General features: G+C 52.0%; 7 protein-coding genes across 7 annotated transcripts; 2 read left to right on the forward strand and 5 right to left on the reverse strand.

Moving 5' to 3' along the window:
* Window positions 1-876: 876 nt before the first annotated feature.
* Window positions 877-1,741, reverse strand: M406DRAFT_341273 (ankyrin; the record flags this gene model as incomplete). The annotated part of the gene is made up of 2 exons (XM_040921642.1): window positions 877-1,585; window positions 1,617-1,741. 2 exons carry the CDS (start codon window positions 1,739-1,741, stop codon window positions 877-879), a joined length of 834 nt encoding a protein of 277 aa, XP_040774839.1.
* A 560-nt stretch (window positions 1,742-2,301) lies between these two features.
* Window positions 2,302-4,406, reverse strand: M406DRAFT_341274 (uncharacterized protein; the record flags this gene model as incomplete). Its single annotated transcript, XM_040921643.1, has 4 exons — window positions 2,302-2,411; window positions 2,471-2,587; window positions 2,643-3,747; window positions 3,837-4,406. 4 exons carry the CDS (start codon window positions 4,404-4,406, stop codon window positions 2,302-2,304), a joined length of 1,902 nt encoding a protein of 633 aa, XP_040774840.1.
* Window positions 4,407-4,672: 266 nt separating this feature from the next.
* M406DRAFT_357276 (uncharacterized protein) lies at window positions 4,673-6,307 on the reverse strand. The gene is made up of 4 exons (XM_040923631.1): window positions 5,903-6,307; window positions 5,660-5,782; window positions 5,226-5,552; window positions 4,673-5,138 (listed from the first exon to the last, which is right to left on the reverse strand). The coding sequence occupies exons 1-4, from the start codon at window positions 6,234-6,236 to the stop codon at window positions 4,969-4,971; spliced, it is 954 nt and encodes a 317-aa protein (XP_040774841.1). The 5' UTR covers window positions 6,237-6,307; the 3' UTR covers window positions 4,673-4,968.
* A 734-nt stretch (window positions 6,308-7,041) lies between these two features.
* On the forward strand, window positions 7,042-7,877 carry M406DRAFT_352537 (uncharacterized protein). The gene is made up of 2 exons (XM_040922698.1): window positions 7,042-7,159; window positions 7,243-7,877. Exons 1-2 carry the CDS (start codon window positions 7,093-7,095, stop codon window positions 7,704-7,706), a joined length of 531 nt encoding a protein of 176 aa, XP_040774842.1. The 5' UTR covers window positions 7,042-7,092; the 3' UTR covers window positions 7,707-7,877.
* Window positions 7,878-8,569: 692 nt separating this feature from the next.
* On the reverse strand, window positions 8,570-10,860 carry M406DRAFT_279997 (putative MFS multidrug transporter). The gene is made up of 3 exons (XM_040918401.1): window positions 9,798-10,860; window positions 9,416-9,716; window positions 8,570-9,343 (listed from the first exon to the last, which is right to left on the reverse strand). Exons 1-3 carry the CDS (start codon window positions 10,700-10,702, stop codon window positions 8,891-8,893), a joined length of 1,659 nt encoding a protein of 552 aa, XP_040774843.1. The 5' UTR covers window positions 10,703-10,860; the 3' UTR covers window positions 8,570-8,890.
* A 591-nt stretch (window positions 10,861-11,451) lies between these two features.
* Window positions 11,452-14,146, reverse strand: M406DRAFT_293581 (uncharacterized protein). Its single transcript, XM_040919088.1, has 6 exons — window positions 13,857-14,146; window positions 13,315-13,800; window positions 13,238-13,259; window positions 13,101-13,174; window positions 12,229-13,029; window positions 11,452-12,147 (listed from the first exon to the last, which is right to left on the reverse strand). Exons 2-6 carry the CDS (start codon window positions 13,578-13,580, stop codon window positions 11,697-11,699), a joined length of 1,614 nt encoding a protein of 537 aa, XP_040774844.1. The 5' UTR covers window positions 13,581-13,800; window positions 13,857-14,146; the 3' UTR covers window positions 11,452-11,696.
* Window positions 14,147-15,154: 1,008 nt separating this feature from the next.
* Window positions 15,155-16,528, forward strand: M406DRAFT_357279 (aromatic amino acid beta-eliminating lyase/threonine aldolase; the record flags this gene model as incomplete). Its single annotated transcript, XM_040923632.1, has 4 exons — window positions 15,155-15,330; window positions 15,509-15,745; window positions 15,850-16,068; window positions 16,167-16,528. Coding segments are annotated over exons 1-4 (894 nt in total), but the record flags the coding sequence as incomplete, so codon positions are not given.
* Window positions 16,529-16,634: the final 106 nt, after the last annotated feature.

Genomic DNA, 16,634 nt, shown 5'->3' on the forward strand with positions numbered 1-16,634 from the left:
TTATCTTCTTACGTGCCCTGCCCTTCGCTTCCCCTTATCTTTCCCAATGCGCCCACAAGTGAGTGGGACACAAGGGGGGGTCGATCTGCGACAGGGGAAACCATCCATCAAGCTCAGTCTCCTCTCTCTAGGCCAGCATATTTCTCACTCGCTAACCGTCCACCATCCAACATCTTAGTCCTGCCGTCTCCCCTAAACCCGCGAGGGCTAAGAGAAGAGGGAAAAGGTGCACCATCTGGCCGGCTCTCACCGTGTGCTAGGCCGTGTTGGGTTTGGACAGAACAAGAATCGGAGCATCCGCTTCTCACGTTGCATGAGGACTGCGTTACTAGCATGACATTGCCTACGCGGCGTTGGGCAAGTGATGGGCAAGCCCATAAACCACTCCCCCCCCCCCCTCCCAATTTGTGCTTGGTTGTGTATGCTGATGGGTGGGTGTATGCTTGGTGTGGGGGGACTTTTCTCTCGCAGTCAGTCGGCCACACCAGGACAGGACTATCGGTTAGAAATGTCGGTTGCGGCTGCGATCGGCGGTCGGTGTTATTGGAGAAAACAGGGCTGATTGGCGTTATGCGACTTTTGTGTGTGTGCGACCTTTGGCAATCCCTGCTTGTTCTTCCCCTTCCGCTCTGCTGGAGGGAAAGTTGGCAGATTCGAACCAAAAGCGCTGCTGCGTTGAGATGCCAAATGACATGGGGCATCAGTTAAGGAGAGTTCAAGCTGTTTGTTGAAACAGTCGAAGCCAACGATTAGAGAGGCGAGGTTGCTGGGCCCCACGAACATCGTGAAGAGCCGATACGCATGTTGCACACCATGTCGAGGGTTTTCTTTGTTGGCAGCCGATGCCGTCGCTTTCCTCGTAGTTAGTTTACTGTCTCAATCATTAGTCTCTGCCACGATGCGCAGCCCGCCCTTTAGGACCTCGTTTCTCCTGAGCTCTTCGGCTTGCTGCTTGAGCTTCCTCTTAGCTTCAGCCTCAGCAACAAGCCGCTTCAGGTAGACCTCGGCCTCGACGGTAGCGCTGTACGCAACGGCAGTCCAGCTCCACACGTTTCTTCTCTCGGCATCAGCACCCGCCGCCAGTAAGGTCCGCAGCACGAGCAGGTTGCCATTACTGCTGGCAAAATGCAGCGCCGTATTGCCCTCCAGATCGCTATTCCGGACCGCCTGCTCGGGCCCGCACGGCACGTAAGTCAGGAGGATCTGCAGCACCGTGTCGTGCCCGCCGCGGCTCGCCTCCATGATGGCATCTCGACCCCTAATGTCGCGTCGCAGGATCGAGTCGGGGTCGTGTTGGCTCAGGAAGTGGACGATCTCGGTGTGGCCCGCGGAGGAGGCGAGCATCAGCGCAGTTTGGAAGTCATCGTTGAGGGCGGGCAGGTCGGCCTCGTGGCCGAGGGAGATGAGGAGCTTGACGATAGGCAGGTGGCCCAATGAGGCGGCGAGGTGCAGGTTCGAGTTGGACAGGCCCTCGGGTGATGTGTCTGGGTTGTGGAGGAGCTTTGGATGGGATTTGATGATGCGCTTCACGAGGAGCGCGTCGTTTGCGTGGATCGCCCGTCGCAGGCGGAGGGGAGCGTCAATCCTGGATGGGATGGACTCTCCAGATTAGTCACAGGCCAAATCTTGAGGCTTCTTCCAGATTTGAGGTCTGCAGGTTAGAGAGATGGAGAGGGAGCCTACATCTTGGAAGGACGGTGTTGGTGGTAGCGAGGTAGTGGACCTCGGGAGATTGGGTCATGAGCTGTCAAAGGTATCAACAGTTGACGATCAGGCGGGTTGAGCTCTGGGATCCCTAGGCCTAGAGTTGCTGAAGAGTTGGAGATGCTGTACTATTGTAGCAGGTGACAGAGGATGACGTACAGGGCCAAGACGCCCCATCAGGTCAGTTGTTACAGAGCTACCCCCGCTAGGAGACAAGGATATGGGATTGCTGATTACTGATTGCGGGGAAGGGGTCAGTGCAGGACTGGGAATGCTAGGCTCTCTCACATCCTGTTTCAGGGCCTACCAAAGTACTGACTAAGTACTTGAATTATGTTTCAAATCACGAATATAGAGGTCGAAATATTCTAACATGAATTGATTTCAAAATCTACCTCAAGAGAACAAGGAAAAGTAGTATAAGATAGTCTATACTCGGCTTGAGCTTAATTTACGCCTTGTAAATGAGTTCTCCCCTCCTCCCAGTTTATCCTTGAGCATTGTGTGGTGATCGGAGGTTCGTGTAATTATCTTGTCATTTTCATTCCCTACTTCAGCCTCTTCAGCGTAAAAACGACTTCACGTTCGAAGACTGACCTATTGTGGCTTTACCTGAGATGATATCGAGGAGGCTCGCTTGATCATGAACCCTCGGAAGAATGAGCCAAGTGCGTCAACTTCTGCTCCTGGGATAACCATTGATATGACTGTATTATAATGAAGTTAGTTATGCAATTGACCTTGATTGTCATTGTTGAATACTCGCATTGATCAGGGCGGACTACAACAATTGTAGTCTCACTTGTGCCAACACCAAGCGTATCAAACGCATGGCCATGGCCGGAATTGTAACTCATGTCGTCGACGAAGACTTTGTGCAGACCTTGAATGCAAAGTCAGTGTCAAATTGTGAACAGATGAGAACCAGAAACGCTCACTTCGAATTCTATATTTCCCAGTCACGGGCTTAAACACTTCAGGTATCTGTACCAGCTCAATGTTCGTGCGCTCTGCTTTGAGGACCAGCAGGGGCTCGATCAGACTGTCTGGATCAGCTCCATCGGGTGTAAACTCTTGGATGAGCATCTCAAGCTTTCTGCCAACGTCTTCGAGACGGCTCTGTATAGTCTTTTGCTGAACATCCCCGTCAAACACAAGAATCCTCCATCGACAGTCTGATTTGATCACGCTGAGCAGCTGGAAAACCCTTGCGTCGCTGTACCTGACGACCTGTGCGCTGGGCAGCCTCATCCCGACCACTAATTGCGGTCCCGTCTCAGCATTGCTGACTGGACTTGTCTTTGCCACAGCCATCTGCGTGTCGTGGCCCTGAGAAGGCCAGACAATGATGTTCTTGTCATATCTGTACGCCTGGCCGGCTGTGTATCGTCCCGCCTTGACAAACGCGTCTCTCACCAAATTCGAATCATGCCCAGCCGCGTCTCCACGACCGCTTGACTTGAAGATCTGGGTCCACTTTCGGTCGAAGTCGATGAGCTCCGTGGCCGTCTTCTGTCTCTCGCTGACGTACGTCCTCACCAGATCCTCGCTGGCTTGGCCTGAGAGATACGCACCGAGCTTCCAGCCGATATTGTACCCATCCTGCAGACTGAGATTCATGCCCTGTCCAGCCTTTGGGGAGTGCGTGTGGCATGCATCACCAGTCAGGAAGACGCGGAATCGCTCGTGAAAGTGATTAGCCAGTCGCTGTCCTATGGCGTATGCGGACCACCACCTCGTCTCGGCGATCTCCAGCTCGTACGGTCTGAAGATGAGCCGTGCGCGGTCGTGAATATCTTTTTCGGTGATCTCGCTGGCAATGGTACCGGGGGGGAATTCGATGTAGAACCTTGAGATTTCATCACCCTCGCGAGGGATGATCATAAGAGTGCCCGAGGTGGACTGAAGAACACTCTTCTTGCGGATGTCAGGGAAGGTGGTGCGTGGGAAAATATCAGCAACGCCCCAGATGGCATTGGTCGAATCGCCGAGCATGCTGAAGCCCAGAGACTTCCGGACTGCTGAGTGTGCACCATCACAGCCCTGTCAGGAGCAAGCAGTGTTAGCAGCCCTTCTCCTCGACAGTTTCTCTCTCTGCTGTTCCAGCAAGGTTTAGAGGCACATCAACTGACCAAGGCGTACTTGGCACGGAACAAGACTTCCATGCCATCCTTTCTCGCAGCCACAGTAACAGGATATGCATCCGGGTCATCCGCCTCCTCAGAATCAACCTTGACATTTATCACCTCATGCCCATACTCAACATTCGTCCCGCCACACCGCAGCATCTCATTCGTGATGAGCTCATTGATGCGCGTCTGACTGAGGATAACATGTGGCTGGTGACTCAAACCAGGCTCCTTGTCAGGCGCAAAATGAGACCTTTTGATGCCGCCGCCGCCGCCTTCCCCATCCTTCCCATCCGCATCAAGGCCAGTGTTGCCATCAGGCCCCCAGAACGCTATCTCCAAGACATGATACGACTCCCGCAGCAGCTCCTCTGAGATGCCAAAACTCTCAAAAATCTCAACAGTGCGGCACTGCACGCCGTCGGCCTTGCCCACCACGAGGGGGCCGTCGCGCGCTTCGAGAATTAGGAACGGGATGTTGTATTTGGCCAGCCACAGGGCCGCCATTAGCCCGGCTGAGCCGGAGCCGCATATGAGGACTTCGGTTTGACGGACCTTGCGTGGGTTGGACATGGAGGATTATATTGCATTGGGATGCTTTTGATAATGGCTCCCAAGTCCAGGGGTTGCTGAGAGGCATTCAAATGTGAATTATAAGTATAAAGGCAGAGAAAACAGTCTAGGGAAACGGTCTAGGGTGTTTCGTTTCTCCGCACAGAAACCGCTGCGCGTTCCCGTGCTCCACATGGATGATGCGCACCGAAGGACGGCACTTGAGTATTACGAACGCCATGGGTATGGGCAAGCATAAGGCTTTCATAAGACAGGCTACTCACGATGACTAGTGACCGATTCACAGTGTTGGATTTGAGTTGATTATGAACCTAATTATATTGATTCAGAGAAGGTTGGAAAAGATAGCATACAAAGGCCGAATCATGTTTTCCTTTCACTGATACAGAAATATGACATCTCCACAACTCATGTCGTCTCTGACTGTTTCTGTTCGTTTTGTTCCATTTTGCAAGACAAATAGGAGCAGATCCACAACTGCACGTACATTGCAAGTCGTCGAAATATGTAGGTCCGTTACTGGGCCCAAGTACTCATTCGTCATTCTTTCTCAGATTCCCATTCAAGGAGGCGTCTTCATCCCCTTCACACCCGCTGGCTTCAACGGTGGGCTAAGCATCTTCTTACCTACACCGTCCTCCCATTCGACAGTGATATCCCGCCCCTCGTTCCACTTGGTAAGCGTATCCCACTTCTTGCAAGTGTGGATCGTATTGAAGTTGGGATGCGGCACTACCAAGAGCGAACTTGTTAGCTATCTGGACCAGATCGAGCAGCAAGCAGGAAGAGTTCGGCTGAAGGGGAGGGAAAGGCGCATACTTGACCTGCCCTCGACCCAATTGTAGGTCAACAAGCTAATGTCCCCATGACACATGAGCGTCTGCCGCAGCATCTCGACGCAGTGGCTCAGGTGTCCCTGAACAATAGATTCGGGCGCCCCAGCGAACGAGCCCTCGTGCTTGTCGTAATACTCCCTGTGGGTAGCCTTGCGGAGGAGGTCGACGCAGTGAAGCTGGTGGAAGACGTCCAAGGAGGCGAGGTACTGGCCGGTGCCGTGGTCCTTCTCGAGCAGGACTGGGTAATCGTGAAATTGATTCACCGCCTCCCACTGCTCTTTGGTGATGCCGATGGCACCGCCTGCGGGACCTAGGACTCAGTCAATGTCATCCTGACCATTATAAAGAAGGAAAGAAAGGATCTTAGTCTTTCATGGGTGTTTTCTCCCTGAAGCTTGTGAAAAGAAAAACACTTACCGTCTGTAATCTTATCCCAGGCTGCGTCAGTCTCTGGGCCGATTCCCGTGTACTCGTTCTCCCAGCCAAATGTTCCCTTGAATCGTTGCACTTCATACTCCACACCTTGTTCCGCGTCAGGTACTAAATTTAAACGAGAGTTCAGCGTCAGCAGGTCCCCTCTGATTCAGAATACAACACGATCCTCTCTTTTTGTGCGTATATATATATATATATATATACATGTAATTGAAAAAGACTCACGCCACTGGCCTAGCAACCTGCCGCACTCCAACTGCCGTTGATGAAGCGAGGGCTTATGATAGACCGTCAAAGTGAAAAGCACACACGAGACGCCAAGGAGTATGACCTCGAGCCCGAGGCGCCAGTATCTCCTGAGCAACGACCTTTTCACTGGTGGCTTCCATTCCTCATCATGAAGGAAAGACTCTTGCTCGCTGGAGCCGTCGCGGCTGGCGTCCTGACTGCTCTGCTCCTTGCCACCATCATCGCTGACGGGCATGTATGAGGGAGAGGTCATCTTCTCCTTGGGAGACAGAAGACCATTGGCGATCTGGGAGAACTTTGGGAGGGCCATGATGAATGGGAGAGTGTCTCAATGACAATGCTAAAGGGGGAAGTGCTGTGAAGGGGGCAGGTCATAGAGAAGCAGAACAGAACGGCAGGGAACGAAGCTGCACAAATAAGATACGAGGGGTATCAGAAGATATTACTCAAGAAACACCTGTTGGATGAATCTCATCACGTAATTTACTCCGCTTCTATTATCTCAATGCTGACGGATAGTGGGACCTTGGCCTCGAGGCATGAGACTAGAATGTGAGTACGTCGATCACCAACAGTCCTAGACTGGACAGCATCATGGGATCAAGTTTACCCTGGTAGTTGCAGCTGAGGGAGCAAGTTTAAATGCAAGATAGGAGGTACGTCGGCTCAATTTGTGCGAGTGTGATTCGTTATGTTTGGTGATCACCTCATGTGTCTCGTCCTAGACGCTGCAGCATGAGCTCAACGGTGGCGGGATAAGAGGAGAAAAAGAGCATGAGAACTGGATCGACTTATGCAGGTAAGATCTCATATAGGCAGGAGAATGCGAGTTGTGTTGGCAAGCATCGGCAGCAGATCGCTTCCAGGCCCTGTTCATGAGTAATAGTGTGACCATCAGCAAGTCTTATTGCAGATCTAGTGATAGTATTGACTCTTAGAGAATCTTGGCACTTGGTCTTCTGGTAGACTCGTGCCTATCTTCTCTTCACTGATTGTATACAATTATGTGCCGCATGAAATGAAAAGAATAATATAAAGAACCAGAGGTGGCCTGATTCTGCATAGACCCATTACTGCTGAGAAGAACAGCTACCTCGAAATCTTCTCATCACTCCATACCTAGTCAGCATCATTCGTATATCCTCAACACGCAAACTGTCGACATCATGAAGTTCTCCACGGTCATTGCTGTGCTTGCTCAGGCGTTCGCCGTCTCCGCGGCCGCCATCCCTGGTAAGTCCTTAGCCACAGGAACCCAAGCACTACGGCTCACTACAAGAAATATCAATGAGCCAGTGGCTGATGGAGAAATATAGAAGCTGCCAAGCGTGACGAGGACTGGAACGCCGCGGCGTGGTCCAACTTCATCAAGACGTATTTCGAGGGTTCTGAGGCTGCCAAGCGTGATGAGAATTGGAACGCGGCCGCTTGGTCCAACTTCGTCAAGAGCTACGTTGACGGAGCCGAGGAGGCCAAGCGTGATGAGGACTGGAACGCGGCCGCCTGGTCTAACTTTGTGAAGAGCTACGTCGATGGTGCCGAAGAGGCCAAGCGTGACGAGAACTGGAACGCCGCTGCTTGGTCCAACTTCGTCAAGAGCTATGTCGACGGTGCTGAGGATGTTAAGCGTGATGAGAATTGGAACGCTGCAGCTTGGTCCAACTTTGTGAAGAGTTATGTCGATGGTGCCGAGGACGCTAAGCGTGATGAGAACTGGAATGCGGCCGCCTGGTCCAACTTTGTCAAGAGCTACGTTGACGGCGCTGAGGAGACCAAGTGATTCAGGACATACCTCGATCTTTGGACCGGCTGAGGACGTTTGTCTACTACCAGGACATTCGTTTCATGGCCTCAATAGTTGCTACATGTAATTAGTCATTCATTTGGGAATAGTCCTCTTAGCACCATGAATATGATCTGTGGCTATGCAAACACATTCATGAGACAACGTGCTCTACAGTTCTCTTCTTCTTCTTCCTCATCTTCCCTCTCCCTCTCTTCTTAACAGACTAAAAGTATGACACGGACTAATCCTATGTCTGGATTCACCGTGTACCATGATCCCTATGTGATGATGAAGACACGTGGGTTATTTTTAGGTTAGAAAAGAGCCACGGAGGTACAAGTCCACCAATCACATCAATCATCATTCGAAACCAAGAAAAAAGGAGGAAGGTAATCATCATGGTTCTCATACCCTTGCCTTGAAAGTTAGCACTAAAAAGAAGCAAGACTGGATAGTAAAGTTTCCCGAGGCAATATGCAAGGCGAGTCGTTTGAGGTATGGCGCAAACCGGTCTGGTAGCTCACAAAAGGGACCATGGTGACTCTTTAGTGCTGAGCCCCAGGGGTTTGTGAGACCAGCGTTGTGCGAGACCAGCGTTCTGTGCAGCAGGCAGATCCAGTCTGCCAACAAAACTGGTTAAAGAGCGTGTTCACGAGATATGACCACTTTGCATATGCACAATACGATAATGTATTGTCTCGGTTTACAGAATCTCCAACGTCAAGAAAAAGCTGGAATGCGGCTCTGCAAAAATGGGGCACAGTTCGGGTTGCTGTGGGTTGCATTTCCCTGAATAGTGGTAAAATCTCAGCGGACAGGGGACTTTTTGTTTTGTGGAGTCGACTCATCACTACTTTGATTGGCGATCTCATCTAAGTTCTTTAATGTGCTATACAAAGTTACAGGGTGTCTAAGTAGTGTATCATGCATCTGAATTGCAGCGAAAACAAACTATCAGGTCCGGGGAAAACACGGCATCCTTCATCTCTGACGCCAATCTACTGTAACCTTGACACTCCACGAACCGGTTTCGACTTGTTCTTCCCCGCCCCTCTGACCACATCAAGTATCCACACACACCAAGTCAGCGCCGAAGGAGAAAGAAAAGCCCAGACCTGTCATACATTCCTGCTTTCTTACTCTAAATCTATCTCTCTCTCTCTCTGTCTCAGATTCTTTCAAGTAATAGCCAAGGCGGATAGGATCGGGCTTCGAGCGCGGATGCGCGGTCCCCACAAGACTAAAACCCAGGGGACGACGCCCAAGGCCAGGCCGATGGAGCCAAGTAGACAACCAGAACCCGTGGGGCCAAGAGTATTAAACATGGGCTCAACGGCCAGGGGCAGACAGGCAGCAAAGACATTGCGGGTGAAACTCTGGGCAGCGATGGCAGAGCTGGCGTAGGTGTGGTAGGTGTCGGCCAGGTAATTGAAGACAGCAAGGTAGACGGTAAAAATGCCAAGCGTGGTGCTGCCAATGGAGAGCACAGGGACCACCCACGGGATCGAGGGACGGCTCGTGGCGCCGAGCCAGAAAAGGCCGGCGGGGAGGAGCAGGGCCTGGAAACAGGCAAACACCAGCCGGATCTCTGGCGGTGGCGTCGTGGTCAGGGCTGCCACGTCGGGCCCACCCTGTGCCCCGCCTGCGCGCAGTAGCACGCGGATCCAGCCGAGGGTGTGGCCTCCCGACGACGTAGGATCGACCAGGAGGAGACCATCCTGCCATACTGCGGCAACGGTGCCGAGCAGGGATGCAACGATGACGGGGGTGAAGCAGAGGCCAGCCGCTTGTGCTGAGAAGCCGTACACCCGCTCAAAGACCAGCGGGATGATCTCGAACGTCATGTACAGGATCGACCAGGCAAAACTCATCCAGATGGAGAACCAGAACACGACGCTCTCGGTTACCAGAAGCTGGATGGGCCGCAGCAGGGATGTTTTGACGAGCTGTGGGACGGACGCTCGATCCTCGTCGGCCTTGACCCTCCACCGGATCTGCACCACCCTCCTGCTCCTCGTCAGGCTGCTGTCGACCGGCTTGTCTTGGTCGCTGGCTCGGCAGATGGTCCATGACTCAGACGCAGACGCAGAAGGAGAAGAAGGAAAAGAAGGAGGAGGCGGGGCTGATTGTGAATGCTGCACGGCGTCATACCAGGCGTTGAGCACGCTCGCCTTCCGGCTGAGCAGCACATTGCCTCTTGTCTCAGGGAAGAACAGGCATAGCGCGGCAACCATGAGGGAGCAGGTGATGGTCTGGAGGTAGAAGATCCACCGCCAGCTCAGGTGCTGCTCGATCACGCTAGACACCAGGGGCCCAACGCCAGTGCCGGCCAGTGCAGCACCGGTGAAGATGGCCATGGCGGTGTTGCGATCCTTTGCGACATAGATGTCACTAATCACGCCGCCGACTACGGCACTGAAGACGGAGCACGACATGCCTGCGAGGGCCCTGGTCACCAGCATGCCGGCAAATGACTGTGTCACAGCCGATCCCAGCTGGCTGACAGCAAAGACCACGCCTGCAGTGACAAAGAGCGGCCGTCGACCGGTGATCTCGGACAGCGAGGCGAGTACCATGGGCGCCACTGCAAAACAGAGCGTGAACACGGTAATTCCACAGTAGACGGCGAGGTTGCTGACGCCCCACTCGGTCTGGTATTGAGGAGATCCTGCCGTGTAAGCGCCTGGCGTCCATGTCGTGAAGAAGGTGGAGAGGCAGGACAGCCAAGTCACAAAGGATTTTCGGGTGCGGGACCAGCCTTGCGGGTCGGAAAATTGGGATAAATGAGGGGGGCGTGGTGGCACAGGCGGTTGGTTGTTGTCATTCTGGGACAGGATTCTTGGCTCTGCCGGTGACAAGTCGGTCGAGAAGGTAAGATACCTGTATTCGATCTCGTCATGCACGTCGTTGTCGCCTTTGCCGCCCTCTTCTTCTCCTCCTCCTCCTCCTCCTCCTCTCTCACCGAGGTGGATCTCGTCGGGATCACCCATGGCTGGAATCCCAGGGTGGGTTGGATGTTGCGAGAGAGCCTGGAAGGAGTTGGCCTGGCTAATAATGAATCGGGACTAGTTAGTAAGTACTCATATGGCGCAGTTCACCGTCGAGGTGGTATGCTTGGTCCTCGGAGGAGAATCCGCAGGAAGATGTCATAGTAGGATATTGTTGTGCATTACTGTCGAACGAAGACAAAGGATAGCGGCGGTCTTATAAATTGGAGCCGATGCGTCTTCATTGGTTATCTGTGCGGTAAGACGGAAACACGACGATCAAGGGTCTCATTCTTTTTCCATGCAGCTGCAGCAAGGGTTTGGATGACCGTTTTGTTCCAAAACAGTTAGTCTTTTGCAAGACTTGCATGGCTCTACTGCACAACGGTTCCTTTGAAGGACCCTTGAACCGAATCCTCTCCCGCCCCCCAGAAGCCGCAGTGCTTTTTTACGTAACCTCACCGGGATTGCGCTCGCCCTCCTGGCAAGCAAGAAATCAAGACAGCCTGGTACAATATGCCAGGGAAATTGTCTCATTCTCCTGTTTGCTGACCTCAAGATCCACATAACTAGCCAAAAACAAGTAAAGAATAAGCAAAAGAGGCAGTGCACGTTGCCATGCGGGAGTGCTTGCTACAGGCGTAATACCGTTGTACTTTGGCTTTTCTTGTCTTGTTATCCATAAAACGGCGCTTAGAATGCATTCAACGTCGACTTAACCAAGTGACTATTTGCAGGACCTAATCCTCATTGGGAAACCAAAGCGAGTTCATTCATGAGAATTCAGATCTGTACTTTTATCTACCACCCTTGTATCCACCTTTTTTGTTGCCTAAATCCAGGGGATCTTTGTGCGTAGTAATCCACCTTTCCACCTCCCCTCAAGATGCATCTATCTTGTACCACGAGAGTAGTACACAGTAAGTATCTATGACGACTATACTAAATTCTAATTCTTTAGCAGAAATCATGTTATGCAACATTGCGCGTTCGCGGTTCACGCCTCCCCCTGAGCCCACGTAGCACGATCCATCTCCACGCTGTACTTGGCAAAAGGACTGGCTTGTCTCAGCCTCTTGCTATACCGGAGGAATACCCAGGGTGCCAAGCAGAAAAGTACCGAGACCCCAGCCAGGATGGATCCGGCATCGTTGGCGCTCAAGTTCTTGTACATGGGCTGTGCCACAAGCGTCATCAGCCCGGAAATGATGGCTCTGACAAAGGCCAGCCCGGAGAAGGCAGAGGCACTATAGAGCAGGTAAGAGTCTGCCAAGAGGCCGCTGAGTGTGTAGGCTATCTCGTTGACGGCAAACCCGATGGGGACCAGTGCCAGCGTAGGGACGATCCATGGGAGGCTTGGTGCTGCTGGGGGAACTGTCCATGCGAACCAGAAGAGCCCGATGGCAAGGGCTGGGGCTGCAAAGGCAAAACCCATGATTTTATCTTCACTGTGGAGGTGTAAGTTGTGTTTGTCAGCTTCTCGATATTCGCAGGGCATCGTCTGTGCGACCAATTGATTTCAAACTTACGGTTCCACGGGCTCTTTCGCCTGGTGACGACGCCGCACAACTTTCATATCCCAGAAGCGCGGGAGAAATGTCAAAAACACCCCACAAGCAAGGGCCAGAAACGGCAGCGAGGCCGTAGTCTTGGTGAACCCCATGGACTGGTAGATGCCGCTGGTCGATTCCGTGAACAGGTAGATGATTCCCCATGAAATGCCGGAAATAAAGGCGATCATGATCACGAGCGGCTCTGTAAAGAGAATGTGCGCCGGCCTCACAACCACCAACTGCGCAAACGTTCTCCACCCTCCTGCAGCCGAGTCCGCATTGTTCCACCTCAGATCCTTCACAACTCCGATCCGCTCCTTGGCGAGCAGCGCCACTCTTCGCCCGAGCAGGACGCTGGGGCGGCTCTCCTTGACTGCTAGGAGGCCCATGGTGAGCGCGCCTGTGACTATAGAAGCGCTGTAGTATACCCATCGCCAGCCTGCATGAGGCGCGGCAATGATGTACGAGGCATAGATGGGCCCCAGGCAGAGCGCAATTGTCGTTGCCGCGTTCCAGAGCACGACCACCCACACCCGAGCTCGAGTGTCAAAGAGGTCCTCAACGCTGCCGGCGATAACAACCGAGGGTACAGCTGATGCGAAACCCGTGATGAAACGACCGACAAAGATGGTGGCCGGCGAGGACGACCCTCCAAGTGATATTACAGCGCAGAATATTGTGAAGGCAGCTGAAGATACGAGATATGGGTATCGCCTCCCTGCCAGTTCCGAGAAAGGAGGTATAAGATAGCCTCCTATTGCTTGACCCAGTTGATACCTGTTACAGGAAAACAAAAAGATTAGAGTGTCTCATTCTCGTACAAATGAATATGTGAAGCTACAACTCACATGAACGTGAAGGCAAACAGTGCAGTGAGCTTGCTCATTCCATACTCGGGCCCAGCAATATCAGCAACCGCTGCCTAGATTGAGATTAATACGAGATTCAATAGCTACTAGAGAGTGTGAAGACGAGCAAAACTTACTCCTGTAGTGCTTATAACAGTCCTGAAGGATTATCAGAGTCAGTAGAAAATTGAAGTGTGGTTCGTACGACACTTACGTGTACAGTTCCAGTAGAATTATCAAAGCTGTGTCGTAGATTTTGCGCTTAGTCGGCCAGTTTCGAGGATGATGTTTGCTTCCTCGAGCCCAGCTGATCACTCCATTAGACTCTCTTTCGAGGCCATAGGAAGCAAGAACATCTGCCTCATCCCGAGGTGTTGTTTCGCGTTTCTCAGAGACATCATCTTCAGAACTTGAACCCAGCTCAGTAAGAAGGGTCACCACAGTCGGCAGACTCTTGTCGAGAGGCTTTCTTTGATCCATGATGAATCTGATGAGGAAGTGAAATTGGTGCGGGATTCCAGGGCTTCAAGATCTGCAAGACAACAACCAAAGCCCTTATTGTATTCCAACCCATCATCCAATTTCATCAAGGTAGTTATACTGCCTGGTCATCGTTTGGAAGTACCACCGTCCAGACTGTAGATCGAGTCATCCCCATCCTATGATCAGGAAAACTCTTCCCAACCGGCATACGGCAGACCTGATCTTGTCAGCTAATATTACGAAATTGTAACTTCTCGCCTATTACAAACGTACCGAGTTTGAGTCAGTGTGATTCCTCGTATGCTCCATAGAAGGATCGCAATGAACTGCCCAAACAGGGCAGCTCGTGAGGCAACGGCAAAAGGTCCCTGAGGGTTACTGGGCCTAGACCAGAACATCAGATCCTCTAGATGGCGACATGTCGGTGAGTCTGACGAAAGCGTAAAAATTCAAAACGAGAACCAAGTCCCTAGCCTGTGAATTTGCCACTCCGTCGTTCCCCGGATCCATCGAGAGTGTTGAGATCAAAAACGTGCACGGAAGAATTCCTGAATGAAGTCTGGACAGCCCACACAAGTTGGATGTCACAAGTACTAGACGGTTTTGTGGGTCTGGACATGTCTTTAAGTCATCCTTTAGACGTGTCTTGGCTCTGCTAGGACAATTGGTCAGGGGGCCCCGTAAATCTTGCAATAGAACCCGCGTAAGAAGTATGCATGCATGGGCAATAGCTTCTTTTTTAGGAGAAGAAGGCGTAGCACTGCTTGCATTACATTACAAAACAGAATAGGAAAAAAAATAGGACCTGCATACGAATCACACCACTCATCCGACGTTACTTACCGTCGGCTGTACAATGGTGCTCATGAGTTCCCTTCTTGCGCAACACCTCCACCGGTGCCTATGAATTTTGCTACCTCCTTGACCCGCACGGACTTGTGCAACGAAACAAAATACCTAAAAAAGACGTGACAAGACGCAAGTGATCATATGTGTCTGACCAGGGTAGTGCTCACCCTCCTCCCTTACCCCGCTGTGAAGGAGCCACAACTAGCGGACTGTGCTGCTCAACAAGGTCCGGGCCATAAGACATACTACCGGCTTGTACGACGAACAGGACTTAGAGGAAAAGCCGGCCGCCTTACTCAGCCTTGCAGCCACGAGAACAAACCATTAGTAGCTCGAAACTCTGAACCCATGTAGACTCAAATCCTTCCTCATCACGGATGTTGTCTTGGCAAGATCTGATTCGTCACCCGGGCTTTGCTCCATGGACCAAGTTGGCATACCTTGTCACTGCCTTGGAAAGAAATTTTACAAGTCGCATGGTATACCGTCTCTATCCCTGCCATGCATAGCGGAGTATTGATTAGAGGAATGTGTGAGTGTGTTTTGCTACCATGCAGGATCCAAGTACTCACAAATCAATCCTGCACGACTGTGACTAAACGTCAAGTGGCGAGTGAGGCTTCTTGACGGGTTTCGGCAGGTGTTTCCGCAGGCAGAAAGCCAATATAAAACTCCCAACCAGATTTAAATAGCTAGGCAATGTCTTCGCCGTATGATCTTGGTGAAGTAAAGTCATCGGGCTCATTATCTTTATAGATTCCCTTATTCACAAGATACCATCTAATTATCTTCCCTCACCTAGCAGTTATTCTCGTCCTCAAAATGGCTACGCATAACGACGCTTCGACTGAGTACTGGGGCCAACCTGAACTCACAGGTGCTGCATTCGATTTCCGAAGTAAGTCCATAACATCTACTGTTATCCTTCATAGCTTTTTCTCTGTAGACAGCGAGAACAGAAAAGAGGAAGAAGTGGGTGGAAAGAGTAGAATGTTTGAGTATCGAGACAGGAGATTGCGCGGAACATATTGCAGAACACAAATTACCTTGAAGCCTTGAACTAACTTGTATAAAAGGCGATGTGATAACCACACCCTCCCTCGGCATGTTTGACGCCATCAGACGAGCCACCCTCAACGACGACGTCTACGGCGAAGACCGAACTACGTCAGCCTTTGAGGAGGAGATGGCCACCATCTGCGGCAAGGAAGCTGGTGCTTTTGTGATCAGCGGTACTATGGCGAACCAGCTTTCGCTTCGTACGTTGTTGAAAGAAGCACCGCCATATTCCATCCTGACAGACGCTCAGTCTCGTGAGTTTCTGTCCTTGAACACATCTGTCTCGGGTGCACAATTCGCCAAAGAGAAATTGGCCTTGATGAGTGATTACAGTTCTGACTATCGAGACACCTTGCAGACATCATTCACTGGGAGGCCGGTGGTGCGGCCTTCATCAACGGTGCCATGATCCAGCCCATACGCCCTCTCAATGGCAGACACCTGACGGTCGAAGACGCGAAGAAGCACGCAGTGCTCGCTTACGACGTACACAAGACACCCACACGCGTGGTGAGCCTTGAGAATACAACGGCGGGCACAGTCATCCCACTCGAAGAGCTCCGGCGTCTTAAGGCCTGTTAGTGTTTCCCTCATTCCCTAAATCCTGATGATTCCCCGGCTCTAGGAGAAGACATTCCTTCTATATGATCTAGTCGTTAAATGTGACCATAACAGGGGCCGAGAAGAACCAAATAGGAGTGCACATGGACGGGGCGCGCCTGTTCGAGGCCGTCGCCGCGGGCGGAGGCTCGCTGCGCGAGTTTGCGCAATGTGCTGACCTCGTCACGCTTGACTTTAGCAAGAACCTCGGTGCACCTATGGGTGCTATGGTCCTTGGATCGAGGGAGGATATCCGGAAACTGAAGCGAACTCGCAAGGGCCTGGGCGGCGGCATGCGGCAGGCTGGCGTCCTAGTCGCTGCGGCGCGACAGGCGGTCGTGGAGAACTTTGGCCTAGGAGAATTCGATACAGTCGGAGCCCTGGCCAGAAGCCACGATATCGCTAAGCTGATTGGGGACATCTGGACACAGAGGGGCGGCCGCCTGCTCCGGCCGGTCGAGACTAATATTGTGTGGGTGGATCTCAAAGCACTTGGAGTGAAGGAACCCGAGTGGAATGCACTTGGGAAACGGCATGGCATTC

This window comes from Cryphonectria parasitica (assembly GCF_011745365.1).
Source record: "Cryphonectria parasitica EP155 unplaced genomic scaffold M406scaffold_6, whole genome shotgun sequence".
Classification (NCBI taxonomy): domain Eukaryota; kingdom Fungi; phylum Ascomycota; class Sordariomycetes; order Diaporthales; family Cryphonectriaceae; genus Cryphonectria; species Cryphonectria parasitica.

Coding starts and splice junctions, on each gene's coding strand:
- M406DRAFT_357276 (XM_040923631.1), bottom strand. CDS start 6,236: ATGGCCCTCCCAAAGTTCTCCCAGATCGCCAATGGTCTTCTGTCTCCC. Junction 5,783..5,902: donor CAGGTTGCTAGGCCAGTGGC/GTGAGTCTTTTT, acceptor GTTTAAATTTAG/TACCTGACGCGGAACAAGGT. Junction 5,139..5,225: donor TTGGGTCGAGGGCAGGTCAA/GTATGCGCCTTT, acceptor CGCTCTTGGTAG/TGCCGCATCCCAACTTCAAT.
- M406DRAFT_279997 (XM_040918401.1), bottom strand. CDS start 10,702: ATGGGTGATCCCGACGAGATCCACCTCGGTGAGAGAGGAGGAGGAGGA. Junction 9,717..9,797: donor TTTCCTTCTTCTCCTTCTGC/GTCTGCGTCTGA, acceptor GAGGAGCAGGAG/GGTGGTGCAGATCCGGTGGA. Junction 9,344..9,415: donor GGCAGGATGGTCTCCTCCTG/GTCGATCCTACG, acceptor GGCGGGGCACAG/GGTGGGCCCGACGTGGCAGC.
- M406DRAFT_293581 (XM_040919088.1), bottom strand. CDS start 13,580: ATGGATCAAAGAAAGCCTCTCGACAAGAGTCTGCCGACTGTGGTGACC. Junction 13,260..13,314: donor ATTCTACTGGAACTGTACAC/GTAAGTGTCGTA, acceptor ATAATCCTTCAG/GACTGTTATAAGCACTACAG. Junction 12,148..12,228: donor GCGAAAGAGCCCGTGGAACC/GTAAGTTTGAAA, acceptor ACACCTCCACAG/TGAAGATAAAATCATGGGTT.
- M406DRAFT_352537 (XM_040922698.1), top strand. CDS start 7,093: ATGAAGTTCTCCACGGTCATTGCTGTGCTTGCTCAGGCGTTCGCCGTC. Junction 7,160..7,242: donor CTCCGCGGCCGCCATCCCTG/GTAAGTCCTTAG, acceptor GGAGAAATATAG/AAGCTGCCAAGCGTGACGAG.